The sequence below is a fragment of the Perca fluviatilis genome, chromosome 19 (genome assembly GCF_010015445.1).
Source record: "Perca fluviatilis chromosome 19, GENO_Pfluv_1.0, whole genome shotgun sequence".
Taxonomy (NCBI): domain Eukaryota; kingdom Metazoa; phylum Chordata; class Actinopteri; order Perciformes; family Percidae; genus Perca; species Perca fluviatilis.
This window is the reverse complement of record NC_053130.1, coordinates 23,374,041-23,390,283: the sequence shown is the minus strand read 5'-3', so window position 1 is coordinate 23,390,283 and position 16,243 is coordinate 23,374,041. Positions and strand designations below refer to the sequence as shown.

The window sequence follows — 16,243 nt, the reverse complement described above, 5'->3', positions numbered from 1 at the left end:
TTTTTGTTTGTATATATGTGCATTTGTGTATGTATGGACAAACCAAGTGATGAGTATATTATAAATATATATATATATATATATAAATATTTGAAGAAATATGACTCCATCTTGTCATTTGTGTCCATTGCTTACTTTGTGTGGTGCGTTCAGGGGCATCTATAGCGAGAAGAAACCTAGGTGGAGCTGCACAAATGACTGTATTAGATCAGAAGCATGACTAGGGGCGGGGGGGGAGGAGGAATGATTATGATTCAAATAGATGGAATCAAGATTTTTGGATGTAAATTCCCACAATGAGTGGTGGTGTTATGGAAGAGGCCCTGCAGTTTTTACTATGGGTGGGGGGGGGGGTTACCCGGTGATGTCAAAGCTGATGGAAAAATAATATTGGGAAGCCTGCACATCTCAGGTGCCTTCTGCAGCAATAAAGCAAATTAGAAAATCAGCAGATCCTAATTCGACTAATGGAGCGTCTCGGTGCGTTTAGGGCCAGTTTGTACAGTAGAAACGCATCCTGCCTTGTTGCTGCTGCAGCTCCTGGTCCGCTGATCGAGTGCTCCCTGCCCCACAGCCTGTATCTGATCGTCATACAGAGGTTTCCCCCCCTGCTGCATGCGTTTACATCTCTCCGAGTCCAGCCGTGGTGCTCACCAAGACCTCACCGCTTGGATCTCATCTTCCTACACGGAATACGCACGACTCACACTGAGCCAACCGCTGAGGCGAAAGTAAAACGCCAGGATTTACCTCCTCGGGTTTAGTCCAGACCGAAACGAGGCTGGGATTTCCTCTTATCATTTGATATTTGACAGATCCTCTTTTTTTTGTGTGTGTGTGCGTGTGTGCGTGTGTGTGTGTTGGGTGGAGTCAACCCGGAATTCTCCAAATTGGAAAACCATTTGCACATTTCAGGTAGGTCGGCGGCTGTAGCCTAGGCTACATTAATCTGCTCATAGCCGAGCAACGCAGCGAAGCATCAATAGATTATTTGTATGTTATTCCTTCATGGAAAATCATTTGTTTGTTTTTTCATGATGTGTGCTTTGCTGTTTTCTGCTCTAACCAGGCCCGCAGCTCGCACGGCGTGTGTCCACAATTGAATCCCTTTAGAAATAAGAGTCGCCCATGTTTGACAGATCTGCATCAATAATTAGCATCGTTACATTCGGATAAAACGGTATCGATCCCGTTAAAGCCCTAAATGCAGCCGCGTGAGCTACAGGATGGACGAATCGAAGGGAAACCTAAATGGAAGAGGCCTGGTAGCTTCCTACGAGGGTGTGATTAAAAACTATAAATTGGCTTTATAGAGCTATGAAGGGTGGGATTGGAAAATGAATTCACCGTCTGCATCCCCCTATTCAAAAGATCTCCTTCATAATATCTGCACAAATACAATTTAAATTCATGCAGCGAAAATGAAAAAAAATAACACAAAAAATCCACATTGAGTGTGAATAGATTCAGCAGCACCCCACCTCAGTGAATTGCTTTATATGTTCATGCACATTATTATAAAACACAGCTGTGGTTTAGTGTCATCTCTGCTGTGCTCTCTGCCAAAATGGGACATTTCAGGAGTGAGGGGGTCAAGGGGCCTAAAATGAGAGCAAGATTTAGTCAATTACATTGATAGATGCACAGAAAGGCTGATTGCAATGGAGCAGATTAAATCCACTGCAGTTGCATTGATGCACGTTGTGGAGAAAGTTGAGAGGATGAGGGCGAAGAGTGGACAGATCTCCTCCAGAGGAAGAAAAGTTGCAGGTTTGATTCCCTTGCAAAGGTCCCGAGAACCGATCGTTCAAAGGAAACGAGGCAACTGAGGTTTGCTGAAGTGCTCATGAGCAAAGCCCTTGAGCAAATAAGAATAGCTTAAAAAAAATCATGCATGAGCACTGACTGTGAAATGACAAACCGCTGTCCAGCTGCTGCCTTTTAAGCTCTTTCTTTAGATAAAATGGAGCTTTGCTGCTGTAAAACAGATTCTCCCAGACAAAATGGGTCCTTTTAAATAAAAAGGTTGTGGCAGAGAATGGCTGCTCCAAGGGGGGGTTAGGGACATTGCCAGAGGGGATGCTGCTTTGTGGATTTAATGTGATGTTCATTGACTACTGATGTACATACGTGTCTCCCTTTGTGCCTGTGTTTGGCGTCACAGGAGCACCATGAAGGACGGTATCGCCAACAACAGCACGGCCAGCATCTCCCATGCCAGGAAAGCTGTGGAGCAGCTGAAGATGGAGGCCTGCATGGATAGGATAAAGGTACAGGCTTATTATTTTTACCTGCATCTTTGAGCAAATGTATTTGCATGTTTCTATTTTTACCAACTATGCAATATTTTATTCTAAAAACTCCATCAAACAAACAAAATTGTTGGAAGCTTTGCATATTGTCATTTTATGCAACTACAAGCTTTGTTAGGTGTGTATATTAAGATGATACATGTGCTAAAATCATGGCTAAGAATCCGTGCATCCACCCATAAGACACATGGAGCGGTCAGAGCAGTACAATATCCTCTTCTTGATGAGTGACGGTTTTCAGCTCCTAGCAAACATTTAATGTTTATTCATTTAATGTCGGAACAAAGCAAAAACAAAAAATGGCGCGCTTAGAATTGGGAACATTATCATACTTGCCGGTCACTGCTTAAAATTTGCACACAAAATACAATGAAAATAATCATTTATTTAACCCAACAGCCAGACTGAAACACTGATGTTATTGTTGTCACCGTTGCCCTGGCTGACATGTTCCTTCATCACGATGAACTCTGTAGTTTATAGTGACTCACTCCCACATACTGTACACTGACCTGCTGCTCTAATTACTCACTAGTGCACCAAACGTGTATTATTCCGCGGCTTAAATTAGTCCCTTATTATTAAACTATTTAGTTCTGTGTGAAAAAAGTTTGATTAAAAACTACATTGCCCAGCTGTTATGGGAAATTACTAACTGCTGCTACTACTACTGTTTAGCTGTTAACTGAAAAGTATATATTCATGAGTGTTTTTTTTTTAAAAGATGTACTTCTTCAGTTGGAACAAATGGGGTCTGAGAGGCTTGGAAGGTTTTGGATACGGACTGAGACATTTTTTGTTTTGGTCCTTTTAATCAGATTTGTTGACAATAACAACATTATAGAATATTGCCAGCCTTATCCTTTAAAGGTCCCATGGCGTGACAATTTCACTTTGTGAGGTAACATTAATATGCGTTCCCCCAGCCTGCCTATGGTCCCCCAGTGGCTAGAAATGGAGATAGGTCTAAACCGAGCCCTGATTATCCTGCTCTGCCTTTGAGAAAATGAAAGATGGGCCGATCTGGAATCTTGCTCCTTATGAGGTCATAACAAGCAAGGTTACCTCCCCTTTCTCTGCTTTGCACGCCCAGAGAATTTGGCCCACCCATGAGAGAGAGACATCATGGCTTTCAAAGGAGCAAAGTGGCAGTTGGTCAAGGCCACACCCCCACTCTCCCTTGCCCCCCCCTCAATAGCTACAGACACAGAAATGGCACATCCTAAGGAAAGCTCATTGTGGGACTGGCTCTAGTGGCTGTAATTCTGCACCAAGGCTGAATTTCGGGAAAGAGACTTCAGAAACAGTATTAGGGGACCACTAAGGTATATATAAAAGCATCCAAAGAGCACCATGTCATGCGACCTTTAAACCTTCATCAGGGAAAATTTCGAGAGGACCAAGTCGGGTTTTTGCGCTTGAGCTTTAGCCATCACCTCCTCTGTCACAAACTACACGTGCTTTAAACCTCCAAACACTAAATTAAAAGAAAGTTACTTATTTACATTTTTGCTGAGATCCCAATGAAAAGATTAATGCCAATCTCATGTCTACAGTAAATGTGAAGCTACAGCCAGCCACCGGTTAGCATAGTTAGCATAAAGACTGGAAACAGGGGGAAACAGCTGTCCAAAGGTAAAAAAAAATCGGTAACACTATACTTGAAGGTATCTACATAAGAGTGACATGACACTGTCATGAACACATCACACTGTTATGACACATGAAGCCTAACCCTAACTCTTACCCTAACCATAACTTCTATACTAAACCATAACACGTACTAAAAGAAGCGTTATGTCATAAAAATTAAGAACTTGTTTATAATGTTTATGACACGTTCATGACAGTGTCATGTCACTCTTATGTAGATACCTTCAAGTAAAGTGTAACCAAAAAATCTTCCTACCATCAACTACAAAGATCATTAATTATCACATTATATTTCATTATAGCTGCTTTGGTTGGAAGTGACGGCTCCTGGCCAAGAAATAGGCCTGCAAACAAACCCCTATAAAACATTTTAAAAAATTTACCAATTTCAACAAACAAGATATAACAACAATGTTGATTAGTGAGCTTTTGAGGTGTTGGAAGGTGAATTTTGTTACCACTAGACTCGCTGTTTCCTCTTGTTTACAGTCTGTATGCTAAGCTAAGCTAACCAGCTGCTCTCTCCAGCTTTATATATTCTGAAGAGTGAGACGTGAGAGTGGTATTGACCTTCTCATCTAACTCTCCGCCAGTGTATTTTCCAAAATAAAAACACCAAAACAATTCTAGATGAGGTCCTCATGTTATGTTGTGCACTATTGTGCATTAGTTGCCATCTCAGTGCATTATGAATCCATTAACCAATATATTGAATTAGCTGATGCAGTAGCAGTAAACCATTACCAACGTCATGTCTTTTTCCTTCATGGAGTCTCTGTTCTGTAAAAGAGTATTCCACCGATTCAGCGCTACACACCTAACAATGTCCGACAGTTTAAAACAAAAAGAGGATCAAAATCTATACAACAGAACCAGAGATATCATCTTTTATATCCCACACATTATTCCTCCTTATCAAAACCTTGAGCCTACATCTCCCACAATGCAACTTGGTCGCCGACAGTTCTGACAGAGATTCAGGTGTGTTATGCTAGTAGCGGCGAATGTAGCCTTGAGCCTCTAGCAGCTATAGATGGTTATTCATTTTCAAACTTGTAGTCTTCAGCCTTAATCAACACTGACTCAAGTGATATCACTTGAGGCAATTTATCTGACTTTATTCAGCACACTCTGGCGCCATAAAGGTTTTTTCACGTGTATATATATATACATTCATTATCAACCACAAGTAGATTTTCCGTAATTTATTTTTAACAGCCGACTGCGAGTTGACAACAAAATGTTTCTCAGCTTAGTTTAGTGCAACTTCTTCTGACAAACGTCACATGAAGCCTTAGTTCACCTCGAAAGCACCGGTATCGCCGCCTCTCTGTCAGAGTGTATCCACTGTGCACAGCTGGGAGACCCAAGTGGCACCAATGTGGTAACTGTGAGGGATGAACCCAGAGGCATGCTGGGCTTCGGTGATTGTTGACCACTACTGACACCAATTTGGGCCATCTTTTCTGAGTGTGATCATAGATATTGTGAGCACTTACTCATGCAGGCTTCTTCTCATCTTACATTGCCAGTGTTTGATTTCGGCAAGTGTGCAGCAGGCTTGCGAGCTTAAAGTCTCTGGTTCAAATTCCCGGTTGCAGCAAAGACAATGTGGACATGTAAAGTGTTCGCTCATAATAATCATATTCCTGATATCCATAACCTCTTACAGCGCCACTAGACTCTTATTGTGAAGCAGTTCAGGCCTCATAAAGAAGAGCATGTGTCCTCATCAAACAACACCTGCTTAAATATTTACTTTTAAGCCCATTATGCTCTTTATGGTTGAGGTCAGTCCCCATGCTTTAAAATATTGTCATCATATTCTTACTGTAAATAGAAATTTCTACAGTCCATTCATTAGATCGAACCCTTTCTAGAAGTCAGTATTTTTACTGCAGGATGTTTTTACCCCAATAAATGGCTATTTTTCATGAATATGTATCTGACGTGTGAAGTGGCGGCTCTTACACTGTTCATGAATTACTTCCTGTGCAACTTAAAAGGCCGTGTCGTCATCTCATTTGGTATGCTCCTCATGTGCTCAGGGAATGATTGCCCCACAGCCCGAAGCTTTTCACTCAGCATTATAGCCGAAGCCTGGAAGCCTGCCATCCCTACTCAGCACAACAAAGGCTGCTCACAAAAAAATAACTCCTCAAAAAAACCAAAGTGATTATCCCCAACGTGTAATCAGGGTTTGGAGGATGTATCAGGAAGACCTACATTTTAACCTACAAGTTGACTTTTTGGTCTCGTTTAAAAAAAAATCTGATATTGACATATTTTCTAATGAGGAGAGTTGGAATTAATATACTTTTAATCATCTATTATCATATCAATCAAGAAGATATTTTCTCATTGACTGTAAAAGCAACATTACCATATTTTTGAAAATGTTACTTTTAGTGGATTCAAATATGTGCAACAGAAATATTACCTTAAACAGAAAACATGCAATATTGCAACCAACTTTTCATAATATTCTTTAGAAAATACAGTATTAAATTCAAGCCCAATCAATGGTAATGGTAAAAAGGATAAATCCCCTGACTTCAGCACAAAGCAGTAAGTTGAGGCCAAATCACATCAATATTGCCATTCATTTGCACTCAAAATAAGAAATCTGCAGTGTGAAAATCGTTTAGCAAGTTTAACTAAAACTTCAACTTGTCAGAGACAAAGCTGTTATTTATTTTTATAGGAAGCTAAACAGCCAAGTTTCTTTGCTTGTCAAACATATTTGAGTTCATTCAATGAGATGTGTGAGTGTTTAATCAGCCCTAAACTTCTGATCTCTTAAAATAAAAACATGGCATTTATAATAATGTGACATGGTTTTCAGCTAACTGTAAGGACCTTTTTAATATGAAATATTTGGCAAGAGGTACTGGGTTCACATACGATTTTACTTTGTATCAGTACTCTTATTTCTCAATAAATTATTAGCTATAATAATGTTCCAAGAAAAACTTAATGAACTCATTAAGGAGGAGAAATGCGTCCACTGATGAAAACAGCAGGTCGCATTAGACCTTAAAGGACAAATCCGGCGCAAAATGAACCTAGGGGTTAATAACGCATGTGTACCGAGTCAACCGTTCTCTGGGATTTGTTTTCATGCTAATCAAATGTGACCAGTTTTATCGCACCAGTCGAACAACGAACGCCGTGCAACCAGTAACCAGTAATATAGCTCAAGCACGGCGTTCGTCGTTCGACTGGTCGTGACTGTTTTCCCAAGATGGCGCCCGCCTGTATACTCGAACGGTCTTTTTAATAAACTGTCTGTACACTTACAAAGTTCTCAATACTTCGGTTTACATGTAGGGACCCTCATTATGCTACCGTGGAAGTGTGGTGCTATTTTGAGCCTTGTTAATGGTATAGAAATAGCGATTTATTTTTATTTTTACCCGTGCCTCGACAACTAGTGTTATAAGCTAATTAGCGGTTTGCGATGAAACTGGTAACATTCGATTAGCATGAAAACAAATCCCAGAGAACGCTCGACTTTGTCCTTTAAGCAGTTATACGTTTCATTTTAATATATTAATATATTTAATTTATATTACATTTTTGCTAATTCAAAAGTGAAAAAATAACTGAAGTCATCAGATGGGATAGTTGGTGTGTCCCTCTAAAAACTGATAGTAGGGTAGCAGCATCATTTCACATCTGTATTATTTTCTCAGCAGCAGCAGTTGTATGATTGAAAGGCACGCAGCTGTTTGTGCTTTAATAACCACTTGGCACATGAGGTTCATCGCGTTCATTCTTTATTAACGCTCTCAAAAAAACAGCCACTCAAGTAGAATGTGGACGCAAATAAAAGCAGAGAAAAGTACAGAGAGTTAAACTAAGCGAGCCACGTCTGGCGATCCCTTTTTTAATTAAGGGACATGATGCGGGAGAGTGTGTATCAGTGACGAGAGGAGTCTCTGTGCTGCTGATTGAGGGATCACCACATTCTCATGAATTGCTCAATCAGCCAAAGGAATGTGATCTGTGCTAATTAGAAGGACTCTCCTTCCATCATGGGGCTGCAGTGTAATTACAGTCAGTCTGGGCCTAATGACACACGCGGTGCAATACCACTTCTTGTCCTGTGGGGCTCCTGTTCTCTGCAGAAAGCCTGGCTGCAGTTACATAATTATATAATTATTGCATTTACTTTGATTAGGAGAATAATTAAACTGTTTAGGTGTATTGCAAGAGAAGGCTTTGTTAGTGTTCCCACTTTGTGCAGACTCCGATTACTGCCTGAATTAGGTCAAATAGAGACAGACATTTTAAATAAACATGCAGCTAAAATAATTAATCATTTGAAATATATTGTGTCTTTTAAGTGAGCAAATCATTTTTAATATAACTCTCTTCTAATGTGACTAATATAATAGCTCTGATTATGACCTTAATCACCCAATTAGATTAGATCAGATCAGTTCATGGTAAACCTGGTAAACATTATACCTGTTAAACATCTGCATGTTGTCATTGTGGGCATGTTAGCTTGCTGGCGTTAGCATTTAGTGCAGGTCATTGACTGTATATAAAACTATAGGTGCCACCTCACAGAGCTGCTAGCATGGGTGTGGACTCTTAATCTTGTTTCAAACTAACTAACTGGTACGGCATGAAGTACCTTAGTGGTTCCCAAACTTTTTGCTTTATGTGAACCCTTAAAATGAAGCAAAGACCTCCTTCTCAGAATGATTCATTTGAATGATTCCTAGATGCATCTAGTGTCCCGAACACTCGGTGGGGAACCACTGAGGCAAAGATATAGTAAGTAAACCTGAAGGGATTTTGCTTGAATTTCTGGTATTCTAAAATAACTGTATATTGTGACATGGAAATGTGTCTAACAAGTTAAAAGGATAGACTAAATATGATATTTATTATCATCAAATACCATGAAAAGACCAAAAACCAAGTATTTCATCCAAAGCCTGATACTGTATACCTCATTTCCCTCTCCTACTATTAAAAACATGAGTCACATTGTCGCACCGGACCAAATGTGTGTTAATCCACAGCTGAAAATAGTCCCCAACAAATGCACTGTTTACTATTTGTTAGAAACTACAGTGCCCTGTTGTTTTAAGAAATGTCTGAGCCTTTTTTCTTTCTTTTTTTGAGTAAAAATATATATTTGAGAGCCGTTTTTAATAGATTTACATCTTCAGTGGACACGAATGGGCTTGCAGCGGAGAGCCACATAGGGAAGTCTGAAAGAATTGAGAGACTGACAAACGCATTGTTTGGTGTTTTCATGGGATTTGTTGTCAGTAAGAAAAATGTTGAATAACAACAGCCTTATCGTTCCTTTTTAAAATACAGAAATCTCAGCACCTGAACAACCCTTTAGACATATTATTTTACGATGTGAGACTGTAAAAATGATACTGTAATGATCCATGTTTAAGGCTAAAGCTGATAGGCAGCATGATGGATTTTGTGCATTGTATTCTCTTGGGTGAGGTGAAATGGCACACAGGAGATCAGATGGCTCTGTCCTCCACGTAGATCCCTGAGCCCTCGCCGTCCCTCTGATACAGCTGCTCCTCTGTTCGCCATTTGTGGCCTCCCCTCCCGTAACCTCCCACTCGGCTCCTGAGTAGAAATCTACATTAACATGCAGTCTGGCCCTACTGTAAAATTTATAGTCACTGTTTGACTTTGAAAAATGCAACACACAACTTTTCGCCTTGAGGCAGAAAGTGTGTTGTTAGTCCCATCCTCCTTTTCCCTCAGCTGGTCAATGTCCCGCCTTAACACCTGTCAATCATCCCGATGAGCTGTCTCTTCTTATTGCCCGAGGCTGAGGTAACAGGCATCAGTGCACTCGCTGCAGGCACTGACGAAACAGAAACAGAAAAAAAGAGCCATGCAACATTCATCCAGATTTTGGACGTCTCATCTGGTGCATGTTTAGCTACGAAAACATTTTCTCTGAGAAGGAACACAGAGCGGGTTGCAGACCAGCGTGAGCTTCAGTGTAATTAGTCTATTAAAATTAAAACACAAGATGTCGCACAACTCTTCTCCAGTACTCCATGCTTTATCCACCTAAAACAAAATACAAGATCATCTAAACCCATCACTGGAATTGTTGGGTCCTTGTGAATTATAGAGTGTGGTCTAGACCTACTCTATCTATGCCACATCCCCACCCTCCACCTTGCCCCCCCCCCTCCTCAATAGCATTTAAAGCTACAGACACAGAAATGGCACATACTAAGGAAAGCTCATTGTGGGACTGGCTCTAGTGGCTGTAATTCTGCACCAAGGCTGAATTTCGGGAAAGAGTCTTCAGATACAGTATTAGTGGACCACTGAGGTCTATATAAAAGCATCCAAAAAAGCAGCATGTCATAGGAACTTTAACACTTTACCTATAAAATGTATATCAATCTAAAGAAAATCCACTTGCAGCATCTACTGTGCAGTATTATTTTTAGTTTATTAGATAGTAACAGGGAGAGATGAGAGTAAAAGATGGGGAGAGAGAGAGAGAGAGACATGCAGCAAAGGTCCACGGCCGGATTTGAACTTTTATGTCGTATGACTGATGAATAATATATCAGAAAACCCGGAAACAACCTCAGACACCACCCTGATGAAGGCAAGCTAGCTGAAAATGTTGTAAATAAAAAAAAGTGGAGAAAAGTGTGACTAAGTTTTAATTGTAATTGTTCCCAAACTTTAATTAAATTAAAGATTCCGGTAAAGAGATGGAGTCATGTGAAGAAGACATCTTTGTGATCCTCCGGTAGACATACATCTTAAGTTTGTGTAATAGTTATTCAAGATTCCTTTTATTGTCATTCAGCAAAACACTCATTGCATTATTATATATTAGTCAGAGAATCCAGTGGTGTAGTCTAATGTATTGTAGTTGGTATTACTGTACCACATATATGTACAGGCTATATATTTTATATAAATATTTTAATATATTTCATATAAAGTTTTTTTGAAATGGTAATAACTTATATTTAAATTGGGGGTTTTTTAATTTTTTTTTTTTTTATTTATGGTTGGAATACCTTTTATTTATCTTATGAGAAGGAAAACACAGATGACATTCAAAATATATCAAAAATATGAATGGAATATAAAGCAGTAAGGGGGCTTTCACATCAGGGACCTAACCCTGGATCACAAAAGTTGACCCCTAAGCAATGAGGACAAAATAAAATAGGCTACTTATATTTGTCTTAAATGTGCAGTGAAGGGAGGATACTGCCGTTAGTGTAGGCGGAGCATTTAGGCCCGGTCGCTACGCACACACTACGCACTGCGCCAAGGGAGGAGCGGGTCGATGAAAGATGAGAAAAGTCTCTCTGCATGTTCTGCAGTGTTAGCTTAGTTTGCTGTCACAACACTCGACCCCGTATTCGTTAACACAAATATCTGAAGTGAAAGTTCTGTCCCTAAACTGTGTTGTTGGGTATCATTGCACATTTTTAGGTGAGTATATAGAACTCCTGGAGATTTCTTAGGGGGTATACTGCATATGTACCTGCGTATCACGTGGACTACACCACTGAGAGAATCATCTGATCACGTCTTTTTTACTTTTTCTAAACATTTCAGGTCTCCAAAGCGGCTGCAGACCTGATGGCGTACTGCGACGCCCACATACGCGAGGACCCCCTCATCATGCCCGTCCCCGCCTCCGAGAACCCGTTCCGAGAGAAGAAGTTCTTCTGCACCATCCTCTGATGACCTGCCGGTAGAGCTGTACGGGTGCAGGCATGGCGTTGCCTGTCTTCTCTGTCTTCACCACACCTAAAGCTACTGGCCATAGGCGTTGAGTTGATTTTTTGCCAGGTGGACACTCTGTTGTAGGTCAGCTCTGTCCTGGTGGCTGAAGGTTTTGGGGGAGTCAGCTACCAAACTGGCAACCCAGTGAGCGTATCATGTCTTGTTAAATAGGTTTGTTATTGCTTTGTTATTAGAGAACAGCCTTGCTCAGTGCTTAATGAGATGAGATATGTTTTTTTTTTCTTTTTCTTTTTCTTGTGCTAGATCTTAACTTGCCTCAGGAAACAGAAATTTGCCCAGTGTCTACGACTTTTTTAAACATTTATTTCCCTTCCCTTTATCTGAATTAAAAAAACAAACAAAAAAACATTAATCTTTGTATTCTCTTGGACATAATTTGGGTTAGTTTTTTTATTGCTTTCAGTGCACAGGTTTAACTATTTGTACCAACACTTACTGAAAGTACTACTGAAATTTGACACTTCCCTCACTAGTGGTTTCTCTCTCAGTTTGCCTCCAGAGTCACAAACAATTAACCCGCTCGTTTTAGTGCTGCAGCACAGACGATTTAGATTAGAGCCCAGAAACAGAGACCTTATCTCACATAGCTAATTATTTCAGTTTGTGCCAACTGCTCTGGTATTACTGTAAGAAGGAGTTAGCTGCACATGAGTTCTGCTGCAAATAAATAAATAGACTCTCTATTTATTGAAAGGTGCAGAGCTAATGTTTCAACAGCGAGATGAGTTCTTCAGGGCTATCACTGTGCAAACAACCCTTTGGGCAAAAATTATTTATGAATCTGCCACCTCCTTCCAGGGCCCGCTCTAATGCATTCTGCCTTTGCTGCTATGTTTGATTTATTCTTCATATACTTCATCCTCTTCAAATCAGTGACACTATCGGTTAATCCCGTAGCCCCCGAATGGAATATTTTTACAAGTTGCGGGACATCTTTTCCTCTTATTTCCTTAACGGCCTCATTGGTTCTCTGGGCATGTTTCCTGAGCCTGATTCTTTTTGCCTGTCCTAGAGTGAATGGCAAGGCCTTTGACATTAATGCCAAACCAGAGGCCTGCATGTTTTTGCCTCTTTTTTGACACCCCCTCTGTTTCCGAGGGACCGTCAGTCTTTTAGAGTGTACAGTATGTTACAGTGCCAATTTCTGTGAGAGCAGTGTGATCTTCACACTGTGCTCCCACAGCCTTTTTTCCCATTTTGTTTGTTTTTGGAAGAATAAGCACACTGTCGAAACATTTCCTTTACATGGTAGTTGAATAGCATTTGCTAATTTTTACGATGAATTGTTATGATCGTTATTAATATTGTTATTATCAGTAGTATTATTGAATATTTGTTGCACAGCACTGACAGTTACATGACGTGTAGTGCTACTAAGCTTGTATGATACTTAGGAGAAAAATGACACATTTATAAATCATGCAATTATTGATACTATCTGAATATTTTTTAAGAATAATGGTAAGGGTCGGTTTACATAATATGATCCCTTCGGTGGTTCAGGCTTTTTGAATTATTGTTTCTGTAAAATTAAAAGAAATGTACTCTTGGTACTTGAAAAGCCATCGCATTAGGAATCAAACTGATACTGGACTGTCACAAACTATTGGACTCAAATTGTTTTCAGGATAATTATTGTCTTAACTTCTTAAAACAAAAAACCTGAGACTGACCTCAGGGCGCCCACTGACCTCATCTTAAGGATAGTGCCAAATCTGAAACAATAAATATAATGACTAGAGATGAATATTGCATGGATTTATTTCTATCTATAACAGAGAGAACTATTATGATATGAAATATTGCCTCTTCGTTGACTTTCTGGGTGCTACTCTGCACATAATAATCTCATTGGAGTCCGGATATGTCAACCATGTGCAGCTGTATTCATGAATGGTATTATCGTTTTGGTATAAAATAGCATTTAAATAGCAGGCTTTGTAAATCCTTTGATGGATCAAATGAATTAAAGGAAAACGGCAACCCCAATGTGCTGTGTCTTCAATATTTCTGCCTTGTGTCTCTCTCATTGACGTTTTGAGCTATGTCTGTCTGATCCCACTGAAAGGCCACAGCAAACTGTTCTGGGTTTGACAGATGAACATGATATTCTGGTGTGTAGTGGAGACCTCCTGTGGCTGAGCTGAACCATAGGCCATCTGGATGCACTGTTCATGCACTGTGGCATTTTTTTAAAGGATTGTGATTCAATTCAGCCTTAGCCAGTTTGCCTTTTACACTGCAGATAGAGAAAAAAAAAACATCTGCAGACACCGCAGGTTGCATGAAGAATGTACCTTATAATGATTCAGAGTATCAGCCGCTGACATCAACATTCACATTTTCTGTTGTAGCTTTTTCATGTGTCCATCCATGCATGCATTTACAGCGTCACCTGGGAATAGACTGAAATCCCCACTTTCTACCAAGTTTGATATTGGTTATTTATTTTTAGGCACTTTTCAGACACTACTTCGCTGCACTTTAAGGTCTGGTGATCATATCAGAGTCAAAATTGCTTGTTTTGGCCTATTAAGTCATAGCCTGGGAATCCAGACCCAAATCCAAAAGATTAAGGGTCTGGCATGAGTAATTAAAATGGCCCAACTCGAGGGGTGGCACCAAGCGTGCATTTGAATATCTCACCGCACGCAATTGGATAACACTACGACCAATCGCAACAATACACGGGGTGGTAGATTAAACTGTCGTCATCTGTTTAGCTCGCCTCTGGCCCGCCTATATCAGATACACCGATGCGATTGGGGCAGCTCGGCTACAAAGGCATCGTTAATGAGCACCATTACTCAATGCCAGAGTGACTAGCTGAGCAAATTCAAATCGGGGTATTCCAGGGTAATTAAGTCATAGCCAAACAAGGAAATCAACCAGTTGTTTTCCCATCATAGGTCAAGTTATAAAAACAGGCAATAACTGAACGGATTGTAGAAAACATTATGGACACTTTTGATGAATGACACTGATAACGCAAGTCAGATATCTCTTTTATTTCTCTGAACCAATCCCAAAGGACCAGGATGTAATTAAAGAGAAGAAGAGTTAGATGGAGTTTTTTTAGCCTTGCCACAGCTGTATTGTGGATTGTTATCTACATTTATTTCAAGTTAAAGGATCCTGAAAACCTTTTTTTTTTTCAATCAGCTTCTTACTGTGATTGATGGGGTCCACATAATGTATGTATAATGAATAATGTATACTTTTATTAATCCCGCAAGGGGAAATTACAATGTTTTCACTCTGTTGTTATCACACACAGGCCTGAAATACACACACATGCTCAGTACCTATACATGCAATAATGGAGAAATGTTAAAGTGGGGGAGCTGCCCATGGTTCGTGCCTTGCTCAAGAGCACCTTGGCACCAGGAGGTGAACTGGCACCTCTCCAGCTACCAGTCCACCACCATACTTTGGTCTGTTTGGGGACTTGAACCAGCAACCTTCCAGTTCCCAACCCAACTCCCTACTGAGCTACTGCCACATGGACACAGAATTGTCTCCTAAAGTTAGGACAATTTTTTTTAACATGAGAGATTTCTGTATTTATTTACTTATTCCTGTGTTTTTTAACTCACCGGTTTGAAGTAGGCGGGGCTCCATTGGGAAAATGTGATGTCACAAACTTCCATTCACCAATCAGATTTTATCATCATTTGAATCAGAATACCTTCAAAGTTAGTGGGTTGTTTGGTCACTGTCAATAAAATCTGATCCAACCACACCCACACAATAGAGATGAAACGGAATAGGTGAATTTTTTAATACATGTCTATTTTCCTTACTTTAAAGTTAGTCGGTCATTTGGCCTTGACTAATTGAGGTTAAAGAAAATAAATGAAATACTTAGGATTGAAAACCAAGTTTTCAGGGGCCGTAGGTCAATTTTATTTATATAGCCCTAAATCATACACCAGAAGGCTTTGCAGTCTGTACATGCAGCACCCTCTTCAGTTAGACCATCTTTTCGAATAAGTAAAAAACTTTTAGAGGGACAAAACTTTCGGTAGTATAGAGAAAAATATGACTTTTATGTACCAAAAACTAAAATTAGAAATTCAAGAAGTAGGCCTCAATATTTAGATGGTATGCACATGGGAGAACCTTGGGAACTGACTAGATAAAAATAAACCTATATAGATCCAGAGAAAAGTGCAGTGAGCGCTCAGTGTTTTGAACGCTGCAAAACAAAAGAGAATGAGCAAAAAAACGCATACACCTACAATAATACAAATGGAGCATAAATAGGTTTCAACGAGTAAATAAAACGTTAAATCAGAGTTGAGAACATAAACAACACAATTAGACAAGGGTTGGAGATCTGCAGCAGAGCAGGATGTTAGGATGTTTTTTAAGAAACCCCAAACATGCTGTGAATAGCCCTTTCCTTTGAAATGAATAATGTGTTGCAGAGAGAGAACTGAATCATTGTAATGAGTATATCTATGAATATGACTCCAAAAAGA

At 39.9% G+C, this 16,243-nt stretch overlaps 1 protein-coding gene across 1 annotated transcript; it reads left to right on the top strand.

The window, feature by feature from the left end:
• The first annotated feature begins 473 nt into the window (after positions 1-473).
• Positions 474-13,766, top strand: LOC120548083 (guanine nucleotide-binding protein G(I)/G(S)/G(O) subunit gamma-4). The gene is made up of 3 exons (XM_039784043.1): positions 474-915; positions 2,165-2,270; positions 11,568-13,766. The coding sequence occupies exons 2-3, from the start codon at positions 2,172-2,174 to the stop codon at positions 11,694-11,696; spliced, it is 228 nt and encodes a 75-aa protein (XP_039639977.1). The 5' UTR covers positions 474-915; positions 2,165-2,171; the 3' UTR covers positions 11,697-13,766.
• The last annotated feature ends 2,477 nt before the right edge of the window (positions 13,767-16,243 follow it).